General features: G+C 40.3%; 8 protein-coding genes across 8 annotated transcripts; all 8 read right to left on the bottom strand.

Moving 5' to 3' along the window:
• Positions 1–10,528: 10,528 nt before the first annotated feature.
• LOC123900965 (putative F-box protein At1g20795) lies at positions 10,529–11,617 on the bottom strand. Its single transcript, XM_045951553.1, has one exon. It carries the CDS (start codon positions 11,615–11,617, stop codon positions 10,529–10,531), a length of 1,089 nt encoding a protein of 362 aa, XP_045807509.1.
• Positions 11,618–11,634: 17 nt separating this feature from the next.
• Positions 11,635–12,726, bottom strand: LOC123900964 (putative F-box protein At1g20795). The gene has a single exon (XM_045951552.1). The coding sequence runs from the start codon at positions 12,724–12,726 to the stop codon at positions 11,635–11,637; it is 1,092 nt and encodes a 363-aa protein (XP_045807508.1).
• Positions 12,727–12,743: 17 nt separating this feature from the next.
• Positions 12,744–13,835, bottom strand: LOC123900963 (putative F-box protein At1g20795). Its single transcript, XM_045951551.1, has one exon. It carries the CDS (start codon positions 13,833–13,835, stop codon positions 12,744–12,746), a length of 1,092 nt encoding a protein of 363 aa, XP_045807507.1.
• Positions 13,836–13,852: 17 nt separating this feature from the next.
• LOC123900962 (putative F-box protein At1g20795) lies at positions 13,853–14,944 on the bottom strand. The gene has a single exon (XM_045951550.1). The coding sequence runs from the start codon at positions 14,942–14,944 to the stop codon at positions 13,853–13,855; it is 1,092 nt and encodes a 363-aa protein (XP_045807506.1).
• Positions 14,945–14,961: 17 nt separating this feature from the next.
• Positions 14,962–16,053, bottom strand: LOC123900961 (putative F-box protein At1g20795). Its single transcript, XM_045951549.1, has one exon. It carries the CDS (start codon positions 16,051–16,053, stop codon positions 14,962–14,964), a length of 1,092 nt encoding a protein of 363 aa, XP_045807505.1.
• Positions 16,054–16,070: 17 nt separating this feature from the next.
• Positions 16,071–17,162, bottom strand: LOC123900960 (F-box protein At1g52495-like). The gene has a single exon (XM_045951548.1). The coding sequence runs from the start codon at positions 17,160–17,162 to the stop codon at positions 16,071–16,073; it is 1,092 nt and encodes a 363-aa protein (XP_045807504.1).
• A 32-nt stretch (positions 17,163–17,194) lies between these two features.
• LOC123900959 (F-box protein At5g65850-like) lies at positions 17,195–18,391 on the bottom strand. The gene has a single exon (XM_045951546.1). The coding sequence runs from the start codon at positions 18,389–18,391 to the stop codon at positions 17,195–17,197; it is 1,197 nt and encodes a 398-aa protein (XP_045807502.1).
• A 43-nt stretch (positions 18,392–18,434) lies between these two features.
• LOC123900958 (F-box protein At5g65850-like) lies at positions 18,435–19,379 on the bottom strand. Its single transcript, XM_045951545.1, has one exon. It carries the CDS (start codon positions 19,377–19,379, stop codon positions 18,435–18,437), a length of 945 nt encoding a protein of 314 aa, XP_045807501.1.
• Positions 19,380–25,005: the final 5,626 nt, after the last annotated feature.

The following is a 25,005-nucleotide window of genomic DNA, read 5'->3' as shown; positions in this document are numbered from 1 at the left end:
AGCATTAAAAACATATACTGAAGAGCATAAACGACACACATAATTGTTAACCCAGTTCAGCCTAACAGCCTAATCTGGGGGATACCAATCCAGGAGGAAATTCACTATCAGTAGTATTAATTCGGAGCTAAACTCCCCCGTTTACAACTCCTCACTTAATCCCTACCCAATGACACTTCTACCTAGGAACTCCTAGATATGAGACCCCGTCTCACTCCCCTCAACCTTACAACCAGTAAGGATTTCAATAACAACATAATGGAGACACTCTCCTTGACAAAGATGAAGACACACTTCAATAACATCACCACCTAGCCAACGACTAAGTTCACAATTTGGAGTTGCTTAAAAGCTTCCTCCAAATACAATACTCAACTCATTACCTACAGGTTTCTGAGTGGGGACATAGTGACCATCTCACAACCGAGTGGTTCACTTTACACCAACTCTCCTAGAGAGTGGCTTAAAGACACGAAACCCTTAAAAGACTACATCTTTGATATTCTATTTTTGCTTCAAGTTTCGGTTCATAATAAGGGTTAGCAGCACCCTTTATATAGCACAGCCTCGTGGGCTTTTCACAATGCTTCAGCTCCAAGAAATCTTCTAGATGCAAAATATATATTTTTACCAAATCTTTCTTTGCATCAAATATTCCTCCCATAAATATATTTGTTGTAAATATATTTTAAAATTAAATCTTCTAATCTTCTTGAAGCACAAAGATTTATTTGAAATAAATCTTTTATATTTTCTGCAGCAATCTTCACAAGATATATTTTTGAAAATAATAGTTCTATTTTTGAAACACAAAAATATATTTTCCAAAAATATAATTCCTTTGGAAAATAGAACTAGGGTTCAGCTGCCTTCTGAAACACATTGATCACGTGCGCCTTGTTGTATAAGAAACCACGAAATAATTCTTCAAACAGATCTTCAAAAGATTGAGTAGAAAATAATAACATCTAGCTGGCGCGCGCAGAACAGAGTCAGGTGTTGTTCCAAAGTGTAACAACATTTGTCACAACACTTGGGGTCAGCACATTTGTCTCAACACTTCAGCACATTTGTCTCAACACTTGGCTAAAATATGTTTTCGCAAAATGTAGCCAATATACAAAAACCCAACACAATGCTTTCCTTTATGTCGCATGGAGGAGACCACTCCAATTTAATCCACGCTTCATTTAAAGGATTGCAGACATAGATGGTTGGATTCAGAGAAGGCAAACAGCTACGGCAGCAGAAGATTCCTTTATACGTGGCCACATCAGCAACGTCTTCTTGAAGAAATTTGAAAATCCCCTGGTGAACTTTGGCAGCATTTTTGGACTCCACCGGAATGTAACTAACCGTTTTACGATCATATTTGCCCAACATGTACCCATCTTGAAAAATGAAACCATTTAAATCGAGTTGTGCGTTTTGAAGTTGAGCTTTGATGAATGAACGGTTTGCAATGATGTTTTTCCATACTTTGGAAACACACTTCATGCTAAGCAATGGCTTCGCCGGAATACGTGACAGAATATCAAAGATAATATCACTGTTCAAACACACCTCGCTCTCATTCTCATTATCAACCATAACCATCTTCATTTTTCTAAAGGACAGACTCAAGGAAAGAGAGCCTGCATTGTAACGACCCATTTTTCGTATTCGTATATTTTATTAAATGTATTTTATTTATTAATTGGCTTTTATTATTTTAGTGAGCGACGAATAATTATTTAGCCGAACGTAAGTTATTAGACGCGAGAACCATTGTTTTGGGCTTATGGGCGTGAGAGGCAATGGGCCTAAGCCAATTGGGCTTGGTTCATGACCATGGAAAGTAGTATAAGTAACAAGTCAAACATATGAATAGTTTCACAATTCATTTTCTTTGAGCTTTGAGTGAGTAAGAGCAAGAGCAAAACCATAGAACAAGGGCTAGGGTTTGATCAAGAGAGAAAGCTTGAGCAAGAGAAGGCTTGGATCATCATCTTTGCTTAAGGTAAGAGATTAGAATTCATGATTCTTGAGTGACAAGGAGGGGGGAGATTGTCTATGTCTCCGTTCCCGAACTCTCCCACTCAATTTCTTTTAGACTTTTGATTAAGCTTTTGTATGTGAGTGTGATGTTCTTCATCATCACTTTGTATGTGTTAATCACTAGCTTGATTTCATGATAAATATGTATGTGTTTGAATCATGTTTGAAAAGTTTATGAAAGTTACTTAAAACCCAAGAAATTGGCATGATTTTGATTATTTGAGGTATTTGGATGTTTGGAAGAGATGATTAATGTTCCTTGATACCATATATGTTTGGAATGGCTGTTTATAAGAATTTATAACATGTTTGGATGAATTTTTGAGTTGATTCAATGTTAAACCGCCTTAGAAAGCTCAAGAACAGATTTTCTTTCTGGTGTAGTTCGCTGAGCGAACAGAAGTTCGCTACAGCGAATCTGTTCGCCACAAGCTCGCTACCTGTTCGCCATGTACCTGTAATCCTCTGATGTAGTTCGCTACAGCGAACTAAGCTTCGCTTAGCGAATAAGTTCGCTACCTGTTCGCTACGGATTCGCTTAGCGAACAGTACTGAACCTGCAATTTTTGATAATTGTTTATAAGTGTAACTAGGCACTTGTAACATGGTTTAATGGTATCTTTACATGATTGTTGATACATGTTGATGCTGTTAATGCTTATTGTTAATCGTTAAATGATTGATAAACGTGTATGCAATAAGTTGTAGCTTAAAGTGAGCAATGTGATGTTTTGACATTAATTTGTAATGTTAAGTGAATGTGTTAGGATTGTGTTCCCGCATTCATAAAAGAGTAGCTTCGAGCTAGAGAAATATCATATTGATGATATGTGTAAACATACATGCATTCATGTATATATATGTTGAATTGGAAACTAGGGTTCCAATAGATTTAAATGGATTTTTGAGTCCATAAGGAAGCCGAGAATCGGATTAGATGAATCCATAAGATCTAGAGCTGCTATCCAGCAGGATATAAAACTGTTTAACTTATCCATGAGGGATATGAAGGTTTGGTAAGTTCCGAACAATCCGGCAAGATGTAAAACTGTTTAACTTATCCATGAGGGGTAAAAGGCAATTGGTACCACATGCATTAGTTGTGTCTAGGGATGACATGACATAGAATGATTGGCATTAGATACATTAGGGTAAATGCGCATATATTTGATAAATGGTATGTGACATTATCTGGTTGAACTGTGCTAAACTTTATTAATTGATAACTGTTTGGTACTATGTTTTGACGTGAGTTAGAATATGTATGATGTAGTTTGAAAGTGTAAGACCTTTCTTATACTCGTATGATATGCGGTTATGTTTTCTAACTCTCTGCTTTGTGTTATTTGCTGGACCTTTGGGGGTTCAGATATTCAGGCTGAGGACGGTGCCGACGTTTAGACTGCGGTTTTAGCGTGGTGTTGAAGTACCTTTTGGTGAGGAGACTTAGAATAGATTACTCCTCTTAGTACTAGCTGTTGACTAGAGTTTGTAAATAGTAAATGCTCTGGTAATGTAACATCGAGTCGGGGTTTACGCTTGGATTTCATCGTATATCGGTGTTACCTTTTGATATGCTAGTTCTTGTATAAGTGACATCCTTAGGGATGAATATGGCTTATATATGTATATATATATGTATATATATGCAATGCTTGGTTGAATGAATCCGCTGTTGCTTTTCATGTTAAAATTCATGACGCTCTGTGTGTATGCATCGTGTTTTAATTACCGCGTGGCACTCTGCCTTTACACTTGTTGAAAAGTTTTTAAAATTACGTTTTTAAGGGTAGTATGGGTTAGGGTGTTACAATAGTGGTATCAGAGCAGGTCGGTTCATGTGAACCAATTAGGACTTTTCTTTTCCCCGTATGAGCATGTGTAGGGAACACTGTTAGTACTTTCTAACGTCTAGTTGTGATTCGTTCAGGAATCATGGCTGCTGCGAGAACGAATGCTCAGATTGTGGAGGCTTTGGCCGCACTCACCAACATAGTGGTTAGAGATCATCAACCTGGAAGAGAGGTAGAGATGAGGTTGGAAAGGTTCATGAAGCAGAAACCGCCAACATTTACCGGAGGTTACAACCCGGATGGAGCTCACAAGTGGCTGGAGGAACTTGAAATAATTTTTGAAGCAATGGATTGTTCCGAGGAAGGGAAGACAACCCTTGGAACATATGTGTTGCGTGAGGAAGCGAACGTGTGGTGGAAGAACGCCAAGTTGAGGCTAGGACCCGGTGGTATGGCTATACCATGGGCAATGTTTAAAAGAGAATTTTTGGTTAAGTATTTTCCTGTGGATGTGAAGAACAAGAAAGTGGTGGAATTCATGGAGTTGAAACAGGGAAATATGACGGTAGCTGACTATGCCGTCAAGTTTGAGACTTTGTGTGCGTTTAGTCCGCATTACAACACTTTGGAAGCGGAGAACGACAAGTGCGTGAAGTTTGAAAGTGGTCTACGTCCAGACATCAAGCATATGATTGGATTTTCGCAGATAAGGGATTTTGCGACCCTTGTGAACAAGAGTAGGATTTGTGATGAAGATGGTAGAGCTAAGGTGAACTACTACAAAGCTGTGAATGACCGAAAAGGGAAAGGGCAAGAGCGCGGGAAACCTTATGACAACCGCGGTAAAGGAAATACAAGTGGTGGTAAGAAGCCGGTGAATGGAAGTTGTTACAAATGTGGAGAGCGGGGTCATATGTCGTATGATTGCCCGAAGAAATTGGACAAGTGTTTGAATTGTGGGAAGTTAGGCCACAAAACTGAAGTGTGTAGGACAAGAGTGTTTTGTTTCAACTGTGGTGAGGAGGGCCACAAGAGTATAATCTGCAAGAAGCCCAAGAAGGTGATGGGCAAGGTGTTTGCTTTGAGTGGAGAGGATGCTAGCCTTGAGGACAATCTCATTAGAGGTACGTGTTTCATCTATGACACTCCTTTAATTGCGATTATAGATACGGGAGCGACGCATTCTTTTATTTCTTTGGATTGTGCGAAGCGTCTTAGTATTCCTTTAACGGATATGACGGGTAGAATGGAAATAGAAACTCCTGCTAATGGTTCAGTGATTACCCGACAAGTATGTCGTAACTGCCCCGTAACCATTTTTGATAGGCACTTTGGTATGGATTTAGTGTGTATTCCACTTAGTGGTATGGATGTAATTTTTGGTATGAATTGGTTAATCTTCAACCGGATTCATATCAACTGTCGTGAGAAGGCCGTTGTTTTTCCGAAGCCGGAGGAGAACTTGCATTTGATGAGCGGAAAGGAAGTATCGGAAGCGTTGAAAGAACATGCCGAGATGTTCATGATGTTTGCATCATTGAAACTCGAAGGAAGGGTTAAGATAGAAGAGTTACCGATCGTTTGTGAATTCCCAGATGTGTTTCCGGATGATATATCTGACGTGCCTCCAAAGCGAGAGGTAGAGTTTTCTATCGACCTAGTACCTGGAACTAGTCCGATATCGATGGCGCCGTATCGAATGTCAGCGTCTGAGTTGAATGAATTGAAGAAGCAACTTGAAGAGCTGCTTGAGAAGAGGTTTGTTCGACCGAGTGTTTCGCCATGGGGAGCGCCGGTATTACTCGTGAAGAAGAAAGACGGAAGCATGAGATTATGTATAGACTATCGTCAGTTGAACAAAGTGACGATCAAGAATAAATATCCACTTCCAAGGATAGATGATTTGATGGATCAACTAGTTGGAGCTTGCGTGTTTAGTAAGATAGATTTGAGATCTGGATACCATCAGATTAGAGTGAAGACGGAAGACATACCTAAGACTGCATTTAGGACGAGGTATGGGCACTACGAGTATTCAGTTATGCCGTTTGGTGTGACCAATGCACCCGGAGTTTTCATGGAATATATGAACCGAATTTTTCATTCATTTTTGGATAGATTCGTGGTGGTGTTCATCGACGACATTTTGATTTACTCAAAGTCCGAGGAAGAGCACGAAGGGCACTTGAGGATTGTTTTGCAAGTCTTGAAGGAGAAGAAGTTGTATGCCAAGTTGTCAAAGTGTGAATTTTGGATGAAAGAGGTGAGTTTCCTAGGGCATATAATTTCAAGTGGAGGAATCGCGGTAGATCCTGCGAAGGTTGACGCTGTGTCACAGTGGGGAACGCCGGAATCTGTTTCAGAGATTAGAAGTTTCCTTGGTTTAGCCGGTTACTATAGAAGATTCATCGAAGGTTTTTCGAAGTTGGCTTTACCGTTAACCAAGTTGACGAGGAAAGATCAAGCGTTTGTTTGGGATGGTATTTGTGAGAAGAGTTTCCAAGAGCTCAAGAGAAGATTGACTACTGCACCCGTGTTGATTTTACCCGATGCCAAAAAGTCGTTCATCGTGTATTGCGATGCTTCGAAGTTAGGACTTGGTGGAGTGCTTATGCAAGGGGGTAATGTGGTAGCATATGCTTCAAGGCAACTGAAGGTTCACGAGAGGAACTATCCAACGCATGATTTGGAGTTAGCCGCAGTGGTGTTTTCTTTGAAAGTGTGGAGACACTACTTGTATGGATCGAGGTTTGAAGTGTTTAGTGATCACAAGAGTCTGAGATACTTATTCGACCAGAAGGAGTTGAATATGAGGCAACGAAGATGGCTCGAATTCTTAAAGGACTACGATTTTGAATTGAGTTATCACCCCGGAAAAGCCAATGTAGTGGCCGATGCATTAAGTAGGAAAACTTTGCATATGTCATCATTGATGGTGAAAGAGTTAGAGTTGATTGAAGAATTCCGAGACTTGAGTCTTGTGTGTGAGGTTACTTCTTCAAGTGTGAAGCTTGGAATGTTAAGATTGACGAATCCTTTTCTTGAAGATATTAAAGAACGTCAGAAATCGGATAAGAGATTGATGGAGAAGATGGTACTCATCAATGAAGGCAAGGAGACCAATATCAAGATTGACGAAAGTGGAGTCATGAGATTACACGGAAGAATTTGTGTACCGGATGTACCCGAATTGAAGAGAATGATCATGGAAGAAGGTCACAGAAGTGGTTTGAGTATTCATCCTGGAGTAACCAAGATGTATCAGGATTTGAGGAAGTTGTTTTGGTGGCCGGGAATGAAGAGGCAAATTTCTGAATTTGTTTATTCATGCTTAACTTGTCAGAAATCGAAGATTGAGCATCAGAAGCCGTTTGGTTTGTTGCAACCAATGTTTATACCCGAATGGAAATGGGATAGCATTGCAATGGATTTTGTGGGAGGTTTACCAAAGACCAAGAAAGGTCACGAGGTGATTTGGGTAGTGGTAGATCGTCTGACGAAGTGTGCTCACTTCATTGCTATCAGGAAAGGTACTTTGGTGCCTAAGTTGGCCGAGATTTATGTGGAGCAGATTGTGAAGCTACATGGTATTCCAACAAGTATTATTTCGGATAGAGATCCGAGATTTACTTCTAGATTTTGGGAAAGCTTGCAAGAAGCTTTAGGAACGAAGTTGAGGTTGAGTTCAGCGTATCACCCTCAGACAGATGGTCAGTCGGAGAGGACGATACAATCCTTAGAGGATTTGTTGAGAGCGTGTGTTTTGGAGCAAAACGTGAATTGGGATTCTTGTTTGCCGTTGGTAGAGTTTACATACAACAACAGTTACCATTCTAGTATCGGAATGGCACCGTTTGAGGCTTTGTATGGGATAAGGTGTAGGACACCTCTGTGTTGGTATGAAACTGGAGAAGGTGCAATTCTTGGACCAGAGATTGTACAAGAAACAACAGAGAAGATTCGGATGATTCGTGAGAAGATGAAAGCGTCTCAGAGTCGACAGAAGAGTTATCATGATAAGAGGAGGAAGGACATTGAATTCCAAGAGGGGGATCATGTATTCCTACGAGTTAAATCGACTACGGGAGTAGGACGTGCGTTGAAGTCAAGGAAGTTGACATTGAGGTTTATTGGACCGTTTGAGATTTTGAAGCGAGTTGGGAAAGTTGCATATAGGATTGCATTACCGCCATCATTGGCGAATTTGCACGATGTTTTTCATGTATCACAGTTGCGCAAGTATGTGTCTGACCCGACACACGTGATTGAATCGGACGATGTTCAAGTGAGGGATGACTTGACCATCGAGACTGTGCCTTTGAGAATCGAAGGAAGAGAAGTGAAGAGGTTGAGAAACAAAGAGATTGCATCCGTGAAAGTCGTGTGGGGAGGACCGGCTGGTGAGAATGCAACGTGGGAGCTGGAAAGCAAGATGAGAGATTCTTATCCCGATCTGTTTCTAGGTAATTTCGAGGGCGAAATTCTTTTAAGGGGGGTAGGATTGTAACGACCCATTTTTCGTATTCGTATATTTTATTAAATGTATTTTATTTATTAATTGGCTTTTATTATTTTAGTGAGCGACGAATAATTATTTAGCCGAACGTAAGTTATTAGACGCGAGAACCATTGTTTTGGGCTTATGGGCGTGAGAGGCAATGGGCCTAAGCCAATTGGGCTTGGTTCATGACCATGGAAAGTAGTATAAGTAACAAGTCAAACATATGAATAGTTTCACAATTCATTTTCTTTGAGCTTTGAGTGAGTAAGAGCAAGAGCAAAACCATAGAACAAGGGCTAGGGTTTGATCAAGAGAGAAAGCTTGAGCAAGAGAAGGCTTGGATCATCATCTTTGCTTAAGGTAAGAGATTAGAATTCATGATTCTTGAGTGACAAGGAGGGGGGAGATTGTCTATGTCTCCGTTCCCGAACTCTCCCACTCAATTTCTTTTAGACTTTTGATTAAGCTTTTGTATGTGAGTGTGATGTTCTTCATCATCACTTTGTATGTGTTAATCACTAGCTTGATTTCATGATAAATATGTATGTGTTTGAATCATGTTTGAAAAGTTTATGAAAGTTACTTAAAACCCAAGAAATTGGCATGATTTTGATTATTTGAGGTATTTGGATGTTTGGAAGGGATGATTAATGTTCCTTGATACCATATATGTTTGGAATGGCTGTTTATAAGAATTTATAACATGTTTGGATGAATTTTTGAGTTGATTCAATGTTAAACCGCCTTAGAAAGCTCAAGAACAGATTTTCTTTCTGGTGTAGTTCGCTGAGCGAACAGAAGTTCGCTACAGCGAATCTGTTCGCCACAAGCTCGCTACCTGTTCGCCATGTACCTGTAATCCTCTGATGTAGTTCGCTACAGCGAACTAAGCTTCGCTTAGCGAATAAGTTCGCTACCTGTTCGCTACGGATTCGCTTAGCGAACAGTACTGAACCTGCAATTTTTGATAATTGTTTATAAGTGTAACTAGGCACTTGTAACATGGTTTAATGGTATCTTTACATGATTGTTGATACATGTTGATGCTGTTAATGCTTATTGTTAATCGTTAAATGATTGATAAACGTGTATGCAATAAGTTGTAGCTTAAAGTGAGCAATGTGATGTTTTGACATTAATTTGTAATGTTAAGTGAATGTGTTAGGATTGTGTTCCCGCATTCATAAAAGAGTAGCTTCGAGCTAGAGAAATATCATATTGATGATATGTGTAAACATACATGCATTCATGTATATATATGTTGAATTGGAAACTAGGGTTCCAATAGATTTAAATGGATTTTTGAGTCCATAAGGAAGCCGAGGATCGGATTAGATGAATCCATAAGATCTAGAGCTGCTATCCAGCAGGATATAAAACTGTTTAACTTATCCATGAGGGATATGAAGGTTTGGTAAGTTCCGAACAATCCGGCAAGATGTAAAACTGTTTAACTTATCCATGAGGGGTAAAAGGCAATTGGTACCACATGCATTAGTTGTGTCTAGGGATGACATGACATAGAATGATTGGCATTAGATACATTAGGGTAAATGCGCATATATTTGATAAATGGTATGTGACATTATCTGGTTGAACTCTGCTAAACTTTATTAATTGATAACTGTTTGGTACTATGTTTTGACGTGAGTTAGAATATGTATGATGTAGTTTGAAAGTGTAAGACCTTTCTTATACTCGTATGATATGCGGTTATGTTTTCTAACTCTCTGCTTTGTGTTATTTGCTGGACCTTTGGGGGTTCAGATATTCAGGCTGAGGACGGTGCCGACGTTTAGACTGCGGTTTTAGCGTGGTGTTGAAGTACCTTTTGGTGAGGAGACTTAGAATAGATTACTCCTCTTAGTACTAGCTGTTGACTAGAGTTTGTAAATAGTAAATGCTCTGGTAATGTAACATCGAGTCGGGGTTTACGCTTGGATTTCATCGTATATCGGTGTTACCTTTTGATATGCTAGTTCTTGTATAAGTGACATCCTTAGGGATGAATATGGCTTATATATGTATATATATATGTATATATATGCAATGCTTGGTTGAATGAATCCGCTGTTGCTTTTCATGTTAAAATTCATGACGCTCTGTGTGTATGCATCGTGTTTTAATTACCGCGTGGCACTCTGCCTTTACACTTGTTGAAAAGTTTTTAAAATTACGTTTTTAAGGGTAGTATGGGTTAGGGTGTTACATGCATCCTCCGCCAACCTTCGCGACTTCCTACGATTTTTCTGAGGTGGAGGCACAATAGAAGACTGAGCAACTGAGGATCCATCCATGCATTTGTTGTATCCTCCCCCTCCCTCTCCAACACCCTATTCTTTAAATTACACAAGAAGTGCGGATACTCTGCTTCAAAAACCTCAAAAAGTTTGCAGTGCTCGGGTATCCATTGAAACTCATACAAATCTTCAAGGCCAAACACATGAAGACCTTGTTCTGATACCTGAACACAATGAAGTCTTCCTTGATATTCTCCAATACATGTTGCAAAAGTCCTAAACTCGGTTGAATGAGGAAGAGGTACTGGAATCAGTAAAGACGTCTCCTTTTCAACATCAAATGTGAGGATTTGATCACCTTCTGTTAGCCAATGCAAGAAACCTCCTGCGTATATGCCTCTGTTTTTAATCAGACCATCTTTGCAATTGCATATCTCAGCTGATTTCCTCCAAGTTTTGGTTTCTGAGCAGTACAGCTCAAATGTGAAGAAAAAGTCCTCCTCATCTTCATCATTGTTCAACTCGGTGCGTACTCTTACCAATTTGAACTTTGATGGCTCAAAATCAAAAACTAGTGCAATGCTTTCCTTTATGTCGCATGGAGGAGACCACTCCAATTTAATCCACGCTTCATTTAAAGGATTGCAGACATAGATGGTTGGATTCAGAGAAGGCAAACAGCTACGGCAGCAGAAGATTCCTTTATACGTGGCCAAAACAGCAACGTCTTCTTGAAGAAATTTGAAAATCCCCTGGTGAACTTTGGCAGCATTTTTGGACTCCACCGGAATGTAACTAACCGTTTTACGATCATATTTGCCCAACATGTACCCATCTTGAAAAATGAAACCATTTAAATCGAGTTGTGCGTTTTGAAGTTGAGCTTTGATGAATGAACGGTTTGAAATGATGTTTTTCCATACTTTGGAAACACACTTCATGCTAAGCAATGGCTTCGCCGGAATACGTGACAGAATATCAAAGATAATATCACTGTTCAAACACACCTCGCTCTCATTCTCATTATCAACCTTAACCATCTTCATTTTTCTAAAGGACAGACTCAAGGAAAGAGAGCCTGCATCCTCCGCCAACCTTCGCGACTTCCTACGATTTTTCTGAGGTGGAGGCACAATAGAAGACTGAGCAACTGAGGATCCATCCATGCATTTGTTGTATCCTCCCCCTCCCTCTCCAACACCCTATTCTTTAAATTACACAAGAAGTGCGGATACTCTGCTTCAAAAACCTCAAAAAGTTTGCAGTGCTCGGGTATCCATTGAAACTCATACAAATCTTCAAGGCCAAACACATGAAGACCTTGTTCTGATACCTGAACACAATGAAGTCTTCCTTGATATTCTCCAATACATGTTGCAAAAGTCCTAAACTCGGTTGAATGAGGAAGAGGTACTGGAATCAGTAAAGACGTCTCCTTTTCAACATCAAATGTGAGGATTTGATCACCTTCTGTTAGCCAATGCAAGAAACCTCCTGCGTATATGCCTCTGTTTTTAATCAGACCATCTTTGCAATTGCATATCTCAGCTGATTTCCTCCAAGTTTTGGTTTCTGAGCAGTACAGCTCAAATGTGAAGAAAAAGTCCTCCTCATCTTCATCATTGTTCAACTCGGTGCGTACTCTTACCAATTTGAACTTTGATGGCTCAAAATCAAAAACTAGTGCAATGCTTTCCTTTATGTCGCATGGAGGAGACCACTCCAATTTAATCCACGCTTCATTTAAAGGATTGCAGACATAGATGGTTGGATTCAGAGAAGGCAAACAGCTACGGCAGCAGAAGATTCCTTTATACGTGGCCACATCAGCAACGTCTTCTTGAAGAAATTTGAAAATCCCCTGGTGAACTTTGGCAGCATTTTTGGACTCCACCGGAATGTAACTAACCGTTTTACGATCATATTTGCCCAACATGTACCCATCTTGAAAAATGAAACCATTTAAATCGAGTTGTGCGTTTTGAAGTTGAGCTTTGATGAATGAACGGTTTGCAATGATGTTTTTCCATACTTTGGAAACACACTTCATGCTAAGCAATGGCTTCGCCGGAATACGTGACAGAATATCAAAGATAATATCACTGTTCAAACACACCTCGCTCTCATTCTCATTATCAACCATAACCATCTTCATTTTTCTAAAGGACAGACTCAAGGAAAGAGAGCCTGCATCCTCCGCCAACCTTCGCGACTTCCTACGATTTTTCTGAGGTGGAGGCACAATAGAAGACTGAGCAACTGAGGATCCATCCATGCATTTGTTGTATCCTCCCCCTCCCTCTCCAACACCCTATTCTTTAAATTACACAAGAAGTGCGGATACTCTACTTCAAAAACCTCAAAAAGTTTGCAGTGCTCGGGTATCCATTGAAACTCATACAAATCTTCAAGGCCAAACACATGAAGACCTTGTTCTGATACCTGAACACAATGAAGTCTTCCTTGATATTCTCCAATACATGTTGCAAAAGTCCTAAACTCGGTTGAATGAGGAAGAGGTACTGGAATCAGTAAAGACGTCTCCTTTTCAACATCAAATGTGAGGATTTGATCACCTTCTGTTAGCCAATGCAAGAAACCTCCTGCGTATATGCCTCTGTTTTTAATCAGACCATCTTTGCAATTGCATATCTCAGCTGATTTCCTCCAAGTTTTGGTTTCTGAGCAGTACAGCTCAAATGTGAAGAAAAAGTCCTCCTCATCTTCATCATTGTTCAACTCGGTGCGTACTCTTACCAATTTGAACTTTGATGGCTCAAAATCAAAAACTAGTGCAATGCTTTCCTTTATGTCGCATGGAGGAGACCACTCCAATTTAATCCACGCTTCATTTAAAGGATTACAGACATAGATGGTTGGATTCAGAGAAGGCAAACAGCTACGGCAGCAGAAGATTCCTTTATATGTGGCCACATCAGCAACGTCTTCTTGAAGAAATTTGAAAATCCCCTGGTGAACTTTGGCAGCATTTTTGGACTCCACCGGAATGTAACTAACCGTTTTACGATCATATTTGCCCAACATGTACCCATCTTGAAAAATGAAACCATTTAAATCGAGTTGTGCGTTTTGAAGTTGAGCTTTGATGAATGAACGGTTTGCAATGATGTTTTTCCATACTTTGGAAACACACTTCATGCTAAGCAATGGCTTCGCCGGAATACGTGACAGAATATCAAAGATAATATCACTGTTCAAACACACCTCGCTCTCATTCTCATTATCAACCATAACCATCTTCATTTTTCTAAAGGACAGACTCAAGGAAAGAGAGCCTGCATCCTCCGCCAACCTTCGCGACTTCCTACGATTTTTCTGAGGTGGAGGCACAATAGAAGACCGAGCAACTGAGGATCCATCCATGCATTTGTTGTATCCTCCCCCTCCCTCTCCAACACCCTATTCTTTAAATTACACAAGAAGTGCGGATACTCTGCTTCAAAAACCTCAAAAAGTTTGCAGTGCTCGGGTATCCATTGAAACTCATACAAATCTTCAAGGCCAAACACATGAAGACCTTGTTCTGATACCTGAACACAATGAAGTCTTCCTTGATATTCTCCAATACATGTTGCAAAAGTCCTAAACTCGGTTGAATGAGGAAGAGGTACTGGAATCAGTAAAGACGTCTCCTTTTCAACATCAAATGTGAGGATTTGATCACCTTCTGTTAGCCAATGCAAGAAACCTCCTGCGTATATGCCTCTGTTTTTAATCAGACCATCTTTGCAATTGCATATCTCAGCTGATTTCCTCCAAGTTTTGGTTTCTGAGCAGTACAGCTCAAATGTGAAGAAAAAGTCCTCCTCATCTTCATCATTGTTCAACTCGGTGCGTACTCTTACCAATTTGAACTTTGATGGCTCAAAATCAAAAACTAGTGCAATGCTTTCCTTTATGTCGCATGGAGGAGACCACTCCAATTTAATCCATGCTTCATTTAAAGGATTACAGACATAGATGGTTGGATTCAGAGAAGGCAAACAGCTACGGCAGCAGAAGATTCCTTTATATGTGGCCACATCAGCAACGTCTTCTTGAAGAAATTTGAAAATCCCCTGGTGAACTTTGGCAGCATTTTTGGACTCCACCGGAATGTAACTAACCGTTTTACGATCATATTTGCCCAACATGTACCCATCTTGAAAAATGAAACCATTTAAATCGAGTTGTGCGTTTTGAAGTTGAGCTTTGATGAATGAACGGTTTGCAATGATGTTTTTCCATACTTTGGAAACACACTTCATGCTAAGCAATGGCTTCGCCGGAATACGTGACAGAATATCAAAGATAATATCACTGTTCAAACACACCTCGCTCTCATTCTCATTATCAACCATAACCATCTTCATTTTTCTAAAGGACAGACTCAAGGAAAGAGAGCCTGCATCCTCCGCCAACCTTCGCGACTTCCTACGATTTTTCTGAGGTGGAGGCACAATAGAAGACCGAGCAACTGAGGATCCATCCATGCATTTGTTGTATCCTCCCCCTCCCTCTCCAACACCCTATTCTTTAAATTACACAAGAAGTGCGGATACTCTGCTTCAAAAACCTCAAAAAGTTTGCAGTGCTCGGGTATCCATTGAAACTCATACAAATCTTCAAGGCCAAACACATGAAGACCTTGTTCTGATACCTGAACACAATGAAGTCTTCCTTGATATTCTCCAATACATGTTGCAAAAGTCCTAAACTCGGTTGAATGAGGAAGAGGTACTGGAATCAGTAAAGACGTCTCCTTTTCAACATCAAATGTGAGGATTTGATCACCTTCTGTTAGCCAATGCAAGAAACCTCCTGCGTATATGCCTCTGTTTTTAATCAGACCATCTTTGCAATTGCATATCTCAGCTGATTTCCTCCAAGTTTTGGTTTCTGAGCAGTACAGCTCAAATGTGAAGAAAAAGTCCTCCTCATCTTCATCATTGTTCAACTCGGTGCGTACTCTCACCAATTTGAACTTTGATGGCTCAAAATCAAAAACTAGTGCAATGCTTTCCTTTATGTCGCATGGAGGAGACCACTCCAATTTAATCCATGCTTCATTTAAAGGATTACAGACATAGATGGTTGGATTCAGAGAAGGCAAACAGCTACGGCAGCAGAAGATTCCTTTATATGTGGCCACATCAGCAACGTCTTCTTGAAGAAATTTGAAAATCCCCTGGTGAACTTTGGCAGCATTTTTGGACTCCACCGGAATGTAACTAACCGTTTTACGATCATATTTGCCCAACATGTACCCATCTTGAAAAATGAAACCATTTAAATCGAGTTGTGCGTTTTGAAGTTGAGCTTTGATGAATGAACGGTTTGCAATGATGTTTTTCCATACTTTGGAAACACACTTCATGCTAAGCAATGGCTTCGCCGGAATACGTGACAGAATATCAAAGATAATATCACTGTTCAAACACACCTCGCTCTCATTCTCATTATCAACCATAACCATCTTCATTTTTCTAAAGGACAGACTCAAGGAAAGAGAGCCTGCATCCTCCGCCAACCTTCGCGACTTCCTACGATTTTTCTGAGGTGGAGGCACAATAGAAGACCGAGCAACTGAGGATCCATCCATGCATTTGTTGTATCCTCCCCCTCCCTCTCCAACACCCTATTCTTTAAATTACACAAGAAGTGCGGATACTCTGCTTCAAAAACCTCAAAAAGTTTGCAATGCTCGGGTATCCATTGAAACTCATACAAATCTTCAAGGCCAAACACATGAAGACCTTGTTCTGATACCTGAACACAATGAAGTCTTCCTTGATATTCTCCAATACATGTTGCAAAAATCCTAAACTCGGTTGAATGAGGAAGAGGTACTGGAATCAGTAAAGACGTCTCCTTTTCAACATCAAATGTGAGGATTTGATCACCTTCTGTTAGCCAATGCAAGAAACCTCTTGCGTATATGCCTCTGTTTTTAATCAGACCATCTTTGCAATTGCATATCTCAGCTGATTTCCTCCAAGTTTTGGTTTCTGAGCAGTACAGCTCAAATGTGAAGAAAAAGTCCTCCTCATCTTCATCATTGTTCAACTCGGTGCGTACTCTTACCAATTTGAACTTTGATGGCTCAAAATCAAAAACTAGTGCAATGCTTTCCTTTATGTCGAATGGAGGAGACCACTCCAATTTAATCCACGCTTCATTTAAAGGATTGCAGACATAGATGGTTGGATTCAGAGAAGGCAAACAGCTACGGCAGCAGAAGATTCCTTTATACGTGGCCAAAACAGCAACGTCTTCTTGAAGAAATTTGAAAATCCCCTGGTGAACTTTGGCAGCATTTTTGGACTCCACCGGAATATAACTAACTGTTTTACGATCATATTTGCCCAACATGTACCCATCTTGAAAAATGAAACCATTTAAATCGAGTTGTGCGTTTTGAAGTTGAGCTTTGATGAATGAACGGTTTGAAATGATGTTTTTCCATACTTTGGAAACACACTTCATGCTAAGCAATGGCTTCGCCGGAATACGTGACAGAATATCAAAGATAATATCACTGTTCAAACACACCTCGCTCTCATTCTCATTATCAACCTTAACCATCTTCATTTTTCTAAAGGACAGACTCAAGGAAAGAGAGCCTACATCCTCCGCCAACCTTCGCGACTTCCTACGATTTTTCTGAGGTGGAGGCACAATAGAAGACTGAGCAACTGAGGATCCATCCATGCATTTGTTGTATCCTCCCCCTCCCTCTCCAACACCCTATTCTTTAAATTACACAAGAAGTGCGGATACTCTGCTTCAAAAACCTCAAAAAGTTTGCAGTGCTCGGGTATCCATTGAAACTCATACAAATCTTCAAGGCCAAACACATGAAGACCTTGTTCTGATACCTGAACACAATGAAGTCTTCCTTGATATTCTCCAATACATGTTGCAAAAGTCCTAAACTCGGTTGAATGAGGAAGAGGTACTGGAATCAGTAAAGACGTCTCCTTTTCAACATCAAATGTGAGGATTTGATCACCTTCTGTTAGCCAATGCAAGAAACCTCCTGCGTATATGCCTCTGTTTTTAATCAGACCATCTTTGCAATTGCATATCTCAGCTGATTTCCTCCAAGTTTTGGTTTCTGAGCAGTACAGCTCAAATGTGAAGAAAAAGTCCTCCTCATCTTCATCATTGTTCAACTCGGTGCGTACTCTTACCAATTTGAACTTTGATGGCTCAAAATCAAAAACTAGTGCAATGCTTTCCTTTATGTCGAATGGAGGAGACCACTCCAATTTAATCCACGCTTCATTTAAAGGATTACAGACATAGATGGTTGGATTCAGAGAAGGCAAACAGCTACGGCAGCAGAAGATTCCTTTATATGTGGCCACATCAGCAACGTCTTCTTGAAGAAATTTGAAAATCCCCTGGTGAACTTTGGCAGCATTTTTGGACTCCACCGGAATGTAACTAACCGTTTTACGATCATATTTGCCCAACATGTACCCATCTTGAAAAATGAAACCATTTAAATCGAGTTGTGCGTTTTGAAGTTGAGCTTTGATGAATGAACGGTTTGCAATGATGTTTTTCCATACTTTGGAAACACACTTCATGCTAAGCAATGGCTTCGCCGGAATACGTGACAGAATATCAAAGATAATATCACTGTTCAAACACACCTCGCTCTCATTCTCATTATCAACCATAACCATCTTCATTTTTCTAAAGGACAGACTCAAGGAAAGAGAGCCTGCATCCTCCGCCAACCTTCGCGACTTCCTACGATTTTTCTGAGGTGGAGGCACAATAGAAGACCGAGCAACTGAGGATCCATCCATGCATTTGTTGTATCCTCCCCCTCCCTCTCCAACACCCTATTCTTTAAATTACACAAGAAGTGCGGATACTCTGCTTCAAAAACCTCAAAAAGTTTGCAATGCTCGGGTATCCATTGAAACTCATACAAATCTTCAAGGCCAAACACATGAAGACCTTGTTCTGATACCTGAACACAATGAAGTCTTCCTTGATATTCTCCAATACATGTTGCAAAAGTCCTAACTCGGTTGAATGAGGAAGAGGTACTGGAATCAGTAAAGACGTCTCCTTTTCAACATCAAATGTGAGGATTTGATCACCTTCTGTTAGCCAATGCAAGAAACCTCCTGCGTATATGCCTCTGTTTTTAATCAGACCATCTTTGCAATTGCATATCTCAGCTGATTTCCTCCAAGTTTTGGTTTCTGAGCAGTACAGCTCAAATGTGAAGAAAAAGTCCTCCTCATCTTCATCATTGTTCAACTCGGTGCGTACTCTTACCAATTTGAACTTTGATGGCTCAAAATCAAAAACTAGTGCAATGCTTTCCTTTATGTCGAATGGAGGAGACCACTCCAATTTAATCCACGCTTCATTTAAAGGATTGCAGACATAGATGGTTGGATTCAGAGAAGGCAAACAGCTACGGCAGCAGAAGATTCCTTTATACGTGGCCAAAACAGCAACGTCTTCTTGAAGAAATTTGAAAATCCCCTGGTAAACTTTGGCAGCATTTTTGGACTCCACCGGAATATAACTAACTGTTTTACGATCATATTTGCCCAACATGTACCCATCTTGAAAAATGAAACCATTTAAATCGAGTTGTGCGTTTTGAAGTTGAGCTTTGATGAATGAACAGTTTGAAATGATGTTTTTCCATACTTTGGAAACACACTTCATGCTAAGCAATGGCTTCGCCGGAATACGTGACAGAATATCAAAGATAATATCACTGTTCAAACACACCTCGCTCTCATTCTCATTATCAACCTTAACCATCTTCATTTTTCTAAAGGACAGACTCAAGGAAAGAGAGCCTGCATCCTCCGCCAACCTTCGCGACTTCCTACGATTTTTCTGAGGTGGAGGCACAATAGAAGACTGAGCAACTGAGGATCCATCCATGCATTTGTTGTATCCTCCCCCTCCCTCTCCAACACCCTATTCTTTAAATTACACAAGAAGTGCGGATACTCTGCTTCAAAAACCTCAAAAAGTTTGCAGTGCTCGGGTATCCATTGAAACTCATACAAATCTTCAAGGCCAAACACATGAAGACCTTGTTCTGATACCTGAACACAATGAAGTCTTCCTTGATATTCTCCAATACATGTTGCAAAAGTCCTAAACTCGGTTGAATGAGGAAGAGGTACTGGAATCAGTAAAGACGTCTCCTTTTCAACATCAAATGTGAGGATTTGATCACCTTCTGTTAGCCAATGCAAGAAACCTCCTGCGTATATGCCTCTGTTTTTAATCAGACCATCTTTGCAATTGCATATCTTAGCTGATTTCCTCCAAGTTTTGGTTTCTGAGCAGTACAGCTCAAATGTGAAGAAAAAGTCCTCCTCATCTTCATCATTGTTCAACTCGGTGCGTACTCTTACCAATTTGAACTTTGATGGCTCAAAATCAAAAACTAGTGCAATGCTTTCCTTTATGTCGCATGGAGGAGACCACTCCAATTTAATCCACGCTTCATTTAAAGGATTGCAGACATAGATGGTTGGATTCAGAGAAGGCAAACAGCTACGGTAGCAGAAGATTCCTTTATACGTGGCCAAAACAGCAACGTCTTCTTGAAGAAATTTGAAAATCCCCTAGTGAACTTTGGCAGCATTTTTGGACTCCACCGGAATGTAACTAACCGTTTTACGATCATATTTGCCCAACATGTACCCATCTTGAAAAATGAAACCATTTAAATCGAGTTGTGCGTTTTGAAGTTGAGCTTTGATGAATGAACGGTTTGAAATGATGTTTTTCCATACTTTGGAAACACACTTCATGCTAAGCAATGGCTTCGCCGGAATACGTGACAGAATATCAAAGATAATATCACTGTTCAAACACACCTCGCTCTCATTCTCATTATCAACCTTAACCATCTTCATTTTTCTAAAGGACAGACTCAAGGAAAGAGAGCCTGCATCCTCCGCCAACCTTCGCGACTTCCTACGATTTTTCTGAGGTGGAGGCACAATAGAAGACTGAGCAACTGAGGATCCATCCATGCATTTGTTGTATCCTCCCCCTCCCTCTCCAACACCCTATTCTTTAAATTACACAAGAAGTGCGGATACTCTGCTTCAAAAACCTCAAAAAGTTTGCAGTGCTCGGGTATCCATTGAAACTCATACAAATCTTCAAGGCCAAACACATGAAGACCTTGTTCTGATACCTGAACACAATGAAGTCTTCCTTGATATTCTCCAATACATGTTGCAAAAGTCCTAAACTCGGTTGAATGAGGAAGAGGTACTGGAATCAGTAAAGACGTCTCCTTTTCAACATCAAATGTGAGGATTTGATCACCTTATGTTAGCCAATGCAAGAAACCTCCTGCGTATATGCCTCTGTTTTTAATCAGACCATCTTTGCAATTGCATATCTCAGCTGATTTCCTTCAAGTTTTGGTTTCTGAGCAGTACAGCTCAAATGTGAAGAAAAAGTCCTCCTCATCTTCATCATTGTTCAACTCGGTGCGTACTCTTACCAATTTGAACTTTGATGGCTCAAAATCAAAAACTAGTGCAATGCTTTCCTTTATGTCGCATGGAGGAGACCACTCCAATTTAATCCACGCTTCATTTAAAGGATTGCAGACATAGATGGTTGGATTCAGAGAAGGCAAACAGCTACGGCAGCAAAAGATTCCTTTATACGTGGCCAAAACAGCAACGTCTTCTTGAAGAAATTTGAAAATCCCCTGGTGAACTTTGGCAGCATTTTTGGACTCCACCGGAATGTAACTAACCGTTTTACGATCATATTTGCCCAACATGTACCCATCTTGAAAAATGAAACCATTTAAATCGAGTTGTGCGTTTTGAAGTTGAGCTTTGATGAATGAACGGTTTGAAATGATGTTTTTCCATACTTTGGAAACACACTTTATGCTAAGCAATGGCTTCGCCGGAATACGTGACAGAATATCAAAGATAATATCACTGTTCAAACACACCTCGCTCTCATTCTCATTATCAACCTAAACCATCTTCATTTTTCTAAAGGACAGACTCAAGGAAAGAGAGCCTGCATCCTCCGCCAACCTTCGCGACTTCCTACGATTTTTCTGAGGTGGAGGCACAATAGAAGACTGAGCAACTGAGGATCCATCCATGCATTTGTTGTATCCTCCCCCTCCCTCTCCAACACCCTATTCTTTAAATTACACAAGAAGTGCGGATACTCTGCTTCAAAAACCTCAAAAAGTTTGCAGTGCTCGGGTATCCATTGAAACTCATACAAATCTTCAAGGCCAAACACATGAAGACCTTGTTCTGATACCTGAACACAATGAAGTCTTCCTTGATATTCTCCAATACATGTTGCAAAAGTCCTAAACTCGGTTGAATGAGGAAGAGGTACTGGAATCAGTAAAGACGTCTCCTTTTCAACATCAAATGTGAGGATTTTATCACCTTCTGTTAGCCAATGCAAGAAACCTCCTGCGTATATGCCTCTGTTTTTAATCAGACCATCTTTGCAATTGCATATCTCAGCTGATTTCCTTCAAGTTTTGGTTTCTGAGCAGTACAGCTCAAATGTGAAGAAAAAGTCCTCCTCATCTTCATCATTGTTCAACTCGGTGCGTACTCTTACCAATTTGAACTTTGATGGCTCAAAATCAAAAACTAGTGCAATGCTTTCCTTTATGTCGCATGGAGGAGACCACTCCAATTTAATCCACGCTTCATTTAAAGGATTGCAGACATAGATGGTTGGATTCAGAGAAGGCAAACAGCTACGGCAGCAGAAGATTCCTTTATACGTGGCCAAAACAGCAACGTCTTCTTGAAGAAATTTGAAAATCCCCTGGTGAACTTTGGCAGCATTTTTGGACTCCACCGGAATGTAACTAACCGTTTTACGATCATATTTGCCCAACATGTACCCATCTTGAAAAATGAAACCATTTAAATCGAGTTGTGCGTTTTGAAGTTGAGCTTTGATGAATGAACGGTTTGAAATGATGTTTTTCCATACTTTGGAAACACACTTCATGCTAAGCAATGGCTTCGCCGGAATACGTGACAGAATATCAAAGATAATATCACTGTTCAAACACACCTCGCTCTCATTCTCATTATCAACCTAAACCATCTTCATTTTTCTAAAGGACAGACTCAAGGAAAGAGAGTCTGCATCCTCCGCCAACCTTCGCGACTTCCTACGATTTTTCTGAGGTGGAGGCACAATAGAAGACCGAGCAACTGAGGATCCATCCATGCATTTGTTGTATCCTCCCCCTCCCTCTCCAACACCCTATTCTTTAAATTACACAAGAAGTGCGGATACTCTGCTTCAAAAACCTCAAAAAGTTTGCAGTGCTCGGGTATCCATTGAAACTCATACAAATCTTCAAGGCCAAACACATGAAGACCTTGTTCTGATACCTGAACACAATGAAGTCTTCCTTGATATTCTCCAATACATGTTGCAAAAGTCCTAAACTCGGTTGAATGAGGAAGAGGTACTGGAATCAGTAAAGACGTCTCCTTTTCAACATCAAATGTGAGGATTTGATCACCTTCTGTTAGCCAATGCAAGAAACCTCCTGCGTATATGCCTCTGTTTTTAATCAGACCATCTTTGCAATTGCATATCTTAGCTGATTTCCTCCAAGTTTTGGTTTCTGAGCAGTACAGCTCAAATGTGAAGAAAAAGTCCTCCTCATCTTCATCATTGTTCAACTCGGTGCGTACTCTTACCAATTTGAACTTTGATGGCTCAAAATCAAAAACTAGTGCAATGCTTTCCTTTATGTCGCATGGAGGAGACCACTCCAATTTAATCCACGCTTCATTTAAAGGATTGCAGACATAGATGGTTGGATTCAGAGAAGGCAAACAGCTACGGCAGCAAAAGATTCCTTTATACGTGGCCAAAACAGCAACGTCTTCTTGAAGAAATTTGAAAATCCCCTGGTGAACTTTGGCAGCATTTTTGGACTCCACCGGAATGTAACTAACCGTTTTACGATCATATTTGCCCAACATGTACCCATCTTGAAAAATGAAACCATTTAAATCGAGTTGTGCGTTTTGAAGTTGAGCTTTGATGAATGAACGGTTTGAAATGATGTTTTTCCATACTTTGGAAACACACTTTATGCTAAGCAATGGCTTCGCCGGAATACGTGACAGAATATCAAAGATAATATCACTGTTCAAACACACCTCGCTCTCATTCTCATTATCAACCTAAACCATCTTCATTTTTCTAAAGGACAGACTCAAGGAAAGAGAGCCTGCATCCTCCGCCAACCTTCGCGACTTCCTACGATTTTTCTGAGGTGGAGGCACAATAGAAGACTGAGCAACTGAGGATCCATCCATGCATTTGTTGTATCCTCCCCCTCCCTCTCCAACACCCTATTCTTTAAATTACACAAGAAGTGCGGATACTCTGCTTCAAAAACCTCAAAAAGTTTGCAGTGCTCGGGTATCCATTGAAACTCATACAAATCTTCAAGGCCAAACACATGAAGACCTTGTTCTGATACCTGAACACAATGAAGTCTTCCTTGATATTCTCCAATACATGTTGCAAAAGTCCTAAACTCGGTTGAATGAGGAAGAGGTACTGGAATCAGTAAAGACGTCTCCTTTTCAACATCAAATGTGAGGATTTTATCACCTTCTGTTAGCCAATGCAAGAAACCTCCTGCGTATATGCCTCTGTTTTTAATCAGACCATCTTTGCAATTGCATATCTCAGCTGATTTCCTTCAAGTTTTGGTTTCTGAGCAGTACAGCTCAAATGTGAAGAAAAAGTCCTCCTCATCTTCATCATTGTTCAACTCGGTGCGTACTCTTACCAATTTGAACTTTGATGGCTCAAAATCAAAAACTAATGCAATGCTTTCCTTTATGTCGCATGGAGGAGACCACTCCAATTTAATCCACGCTTCATTTAAAGGATTGCAGACATAGATGGTTGGATTCAGAGAAGGCAAACAGCTACGGCAGCAGAAGATTCCTTTATACGTGGCCAAAACAGCAACGTCTTCTTGAAGAAATTTGAAAATCCCCTGGTGAACTTTGGCAGCATTTTTGGACTCCACCGGAATGTAACTAACCGTTTTACGATCATATTTGCCCAACATGTACCCATCTTGAAAAATGAAACCATTTAAATCGAGTTGTGCGTTTTGAAGTTGAGCTTTGATGAATGAACGGTTTGAAATGATGTTTTTCCATACTTTGGAAACACACTTCATGCTAAGCAATGGCTTCGCCGGAATACGTGACAGAATATCAAAGATAATATCACTGTTCAAACACACCTCGCTCTCATTCTCATTATCAACCTTAACCATCTTCATTTTTCTAAAGGACAGACTCAAGGAAAGAGAGCCTGCATCCTCCGCCAACCTTCGCGACTTCCTACGATTTTTCTGAGGTGG

This window comes from Trifolium pratense, unplaced genomic scaffold, assembly GCF_020283565.1.
Source record: "Trifolium pratense cultivar HEN17-A07 unplaced genomic scaffold, ARS_RC_1.1 scaffold_139, whole genome shotgun sequence".
NCBI classification, from domain to species: domain Eukaryota; kingdom Viridiplantae; phylum Streptophyta; class Magnoliopsida; order Fabales; family Fabaceae; genus Trifolium; species Trifolium pratense.
This window is presented reverse-complemented; position numbering and strand designations above follow the sequence as displayed.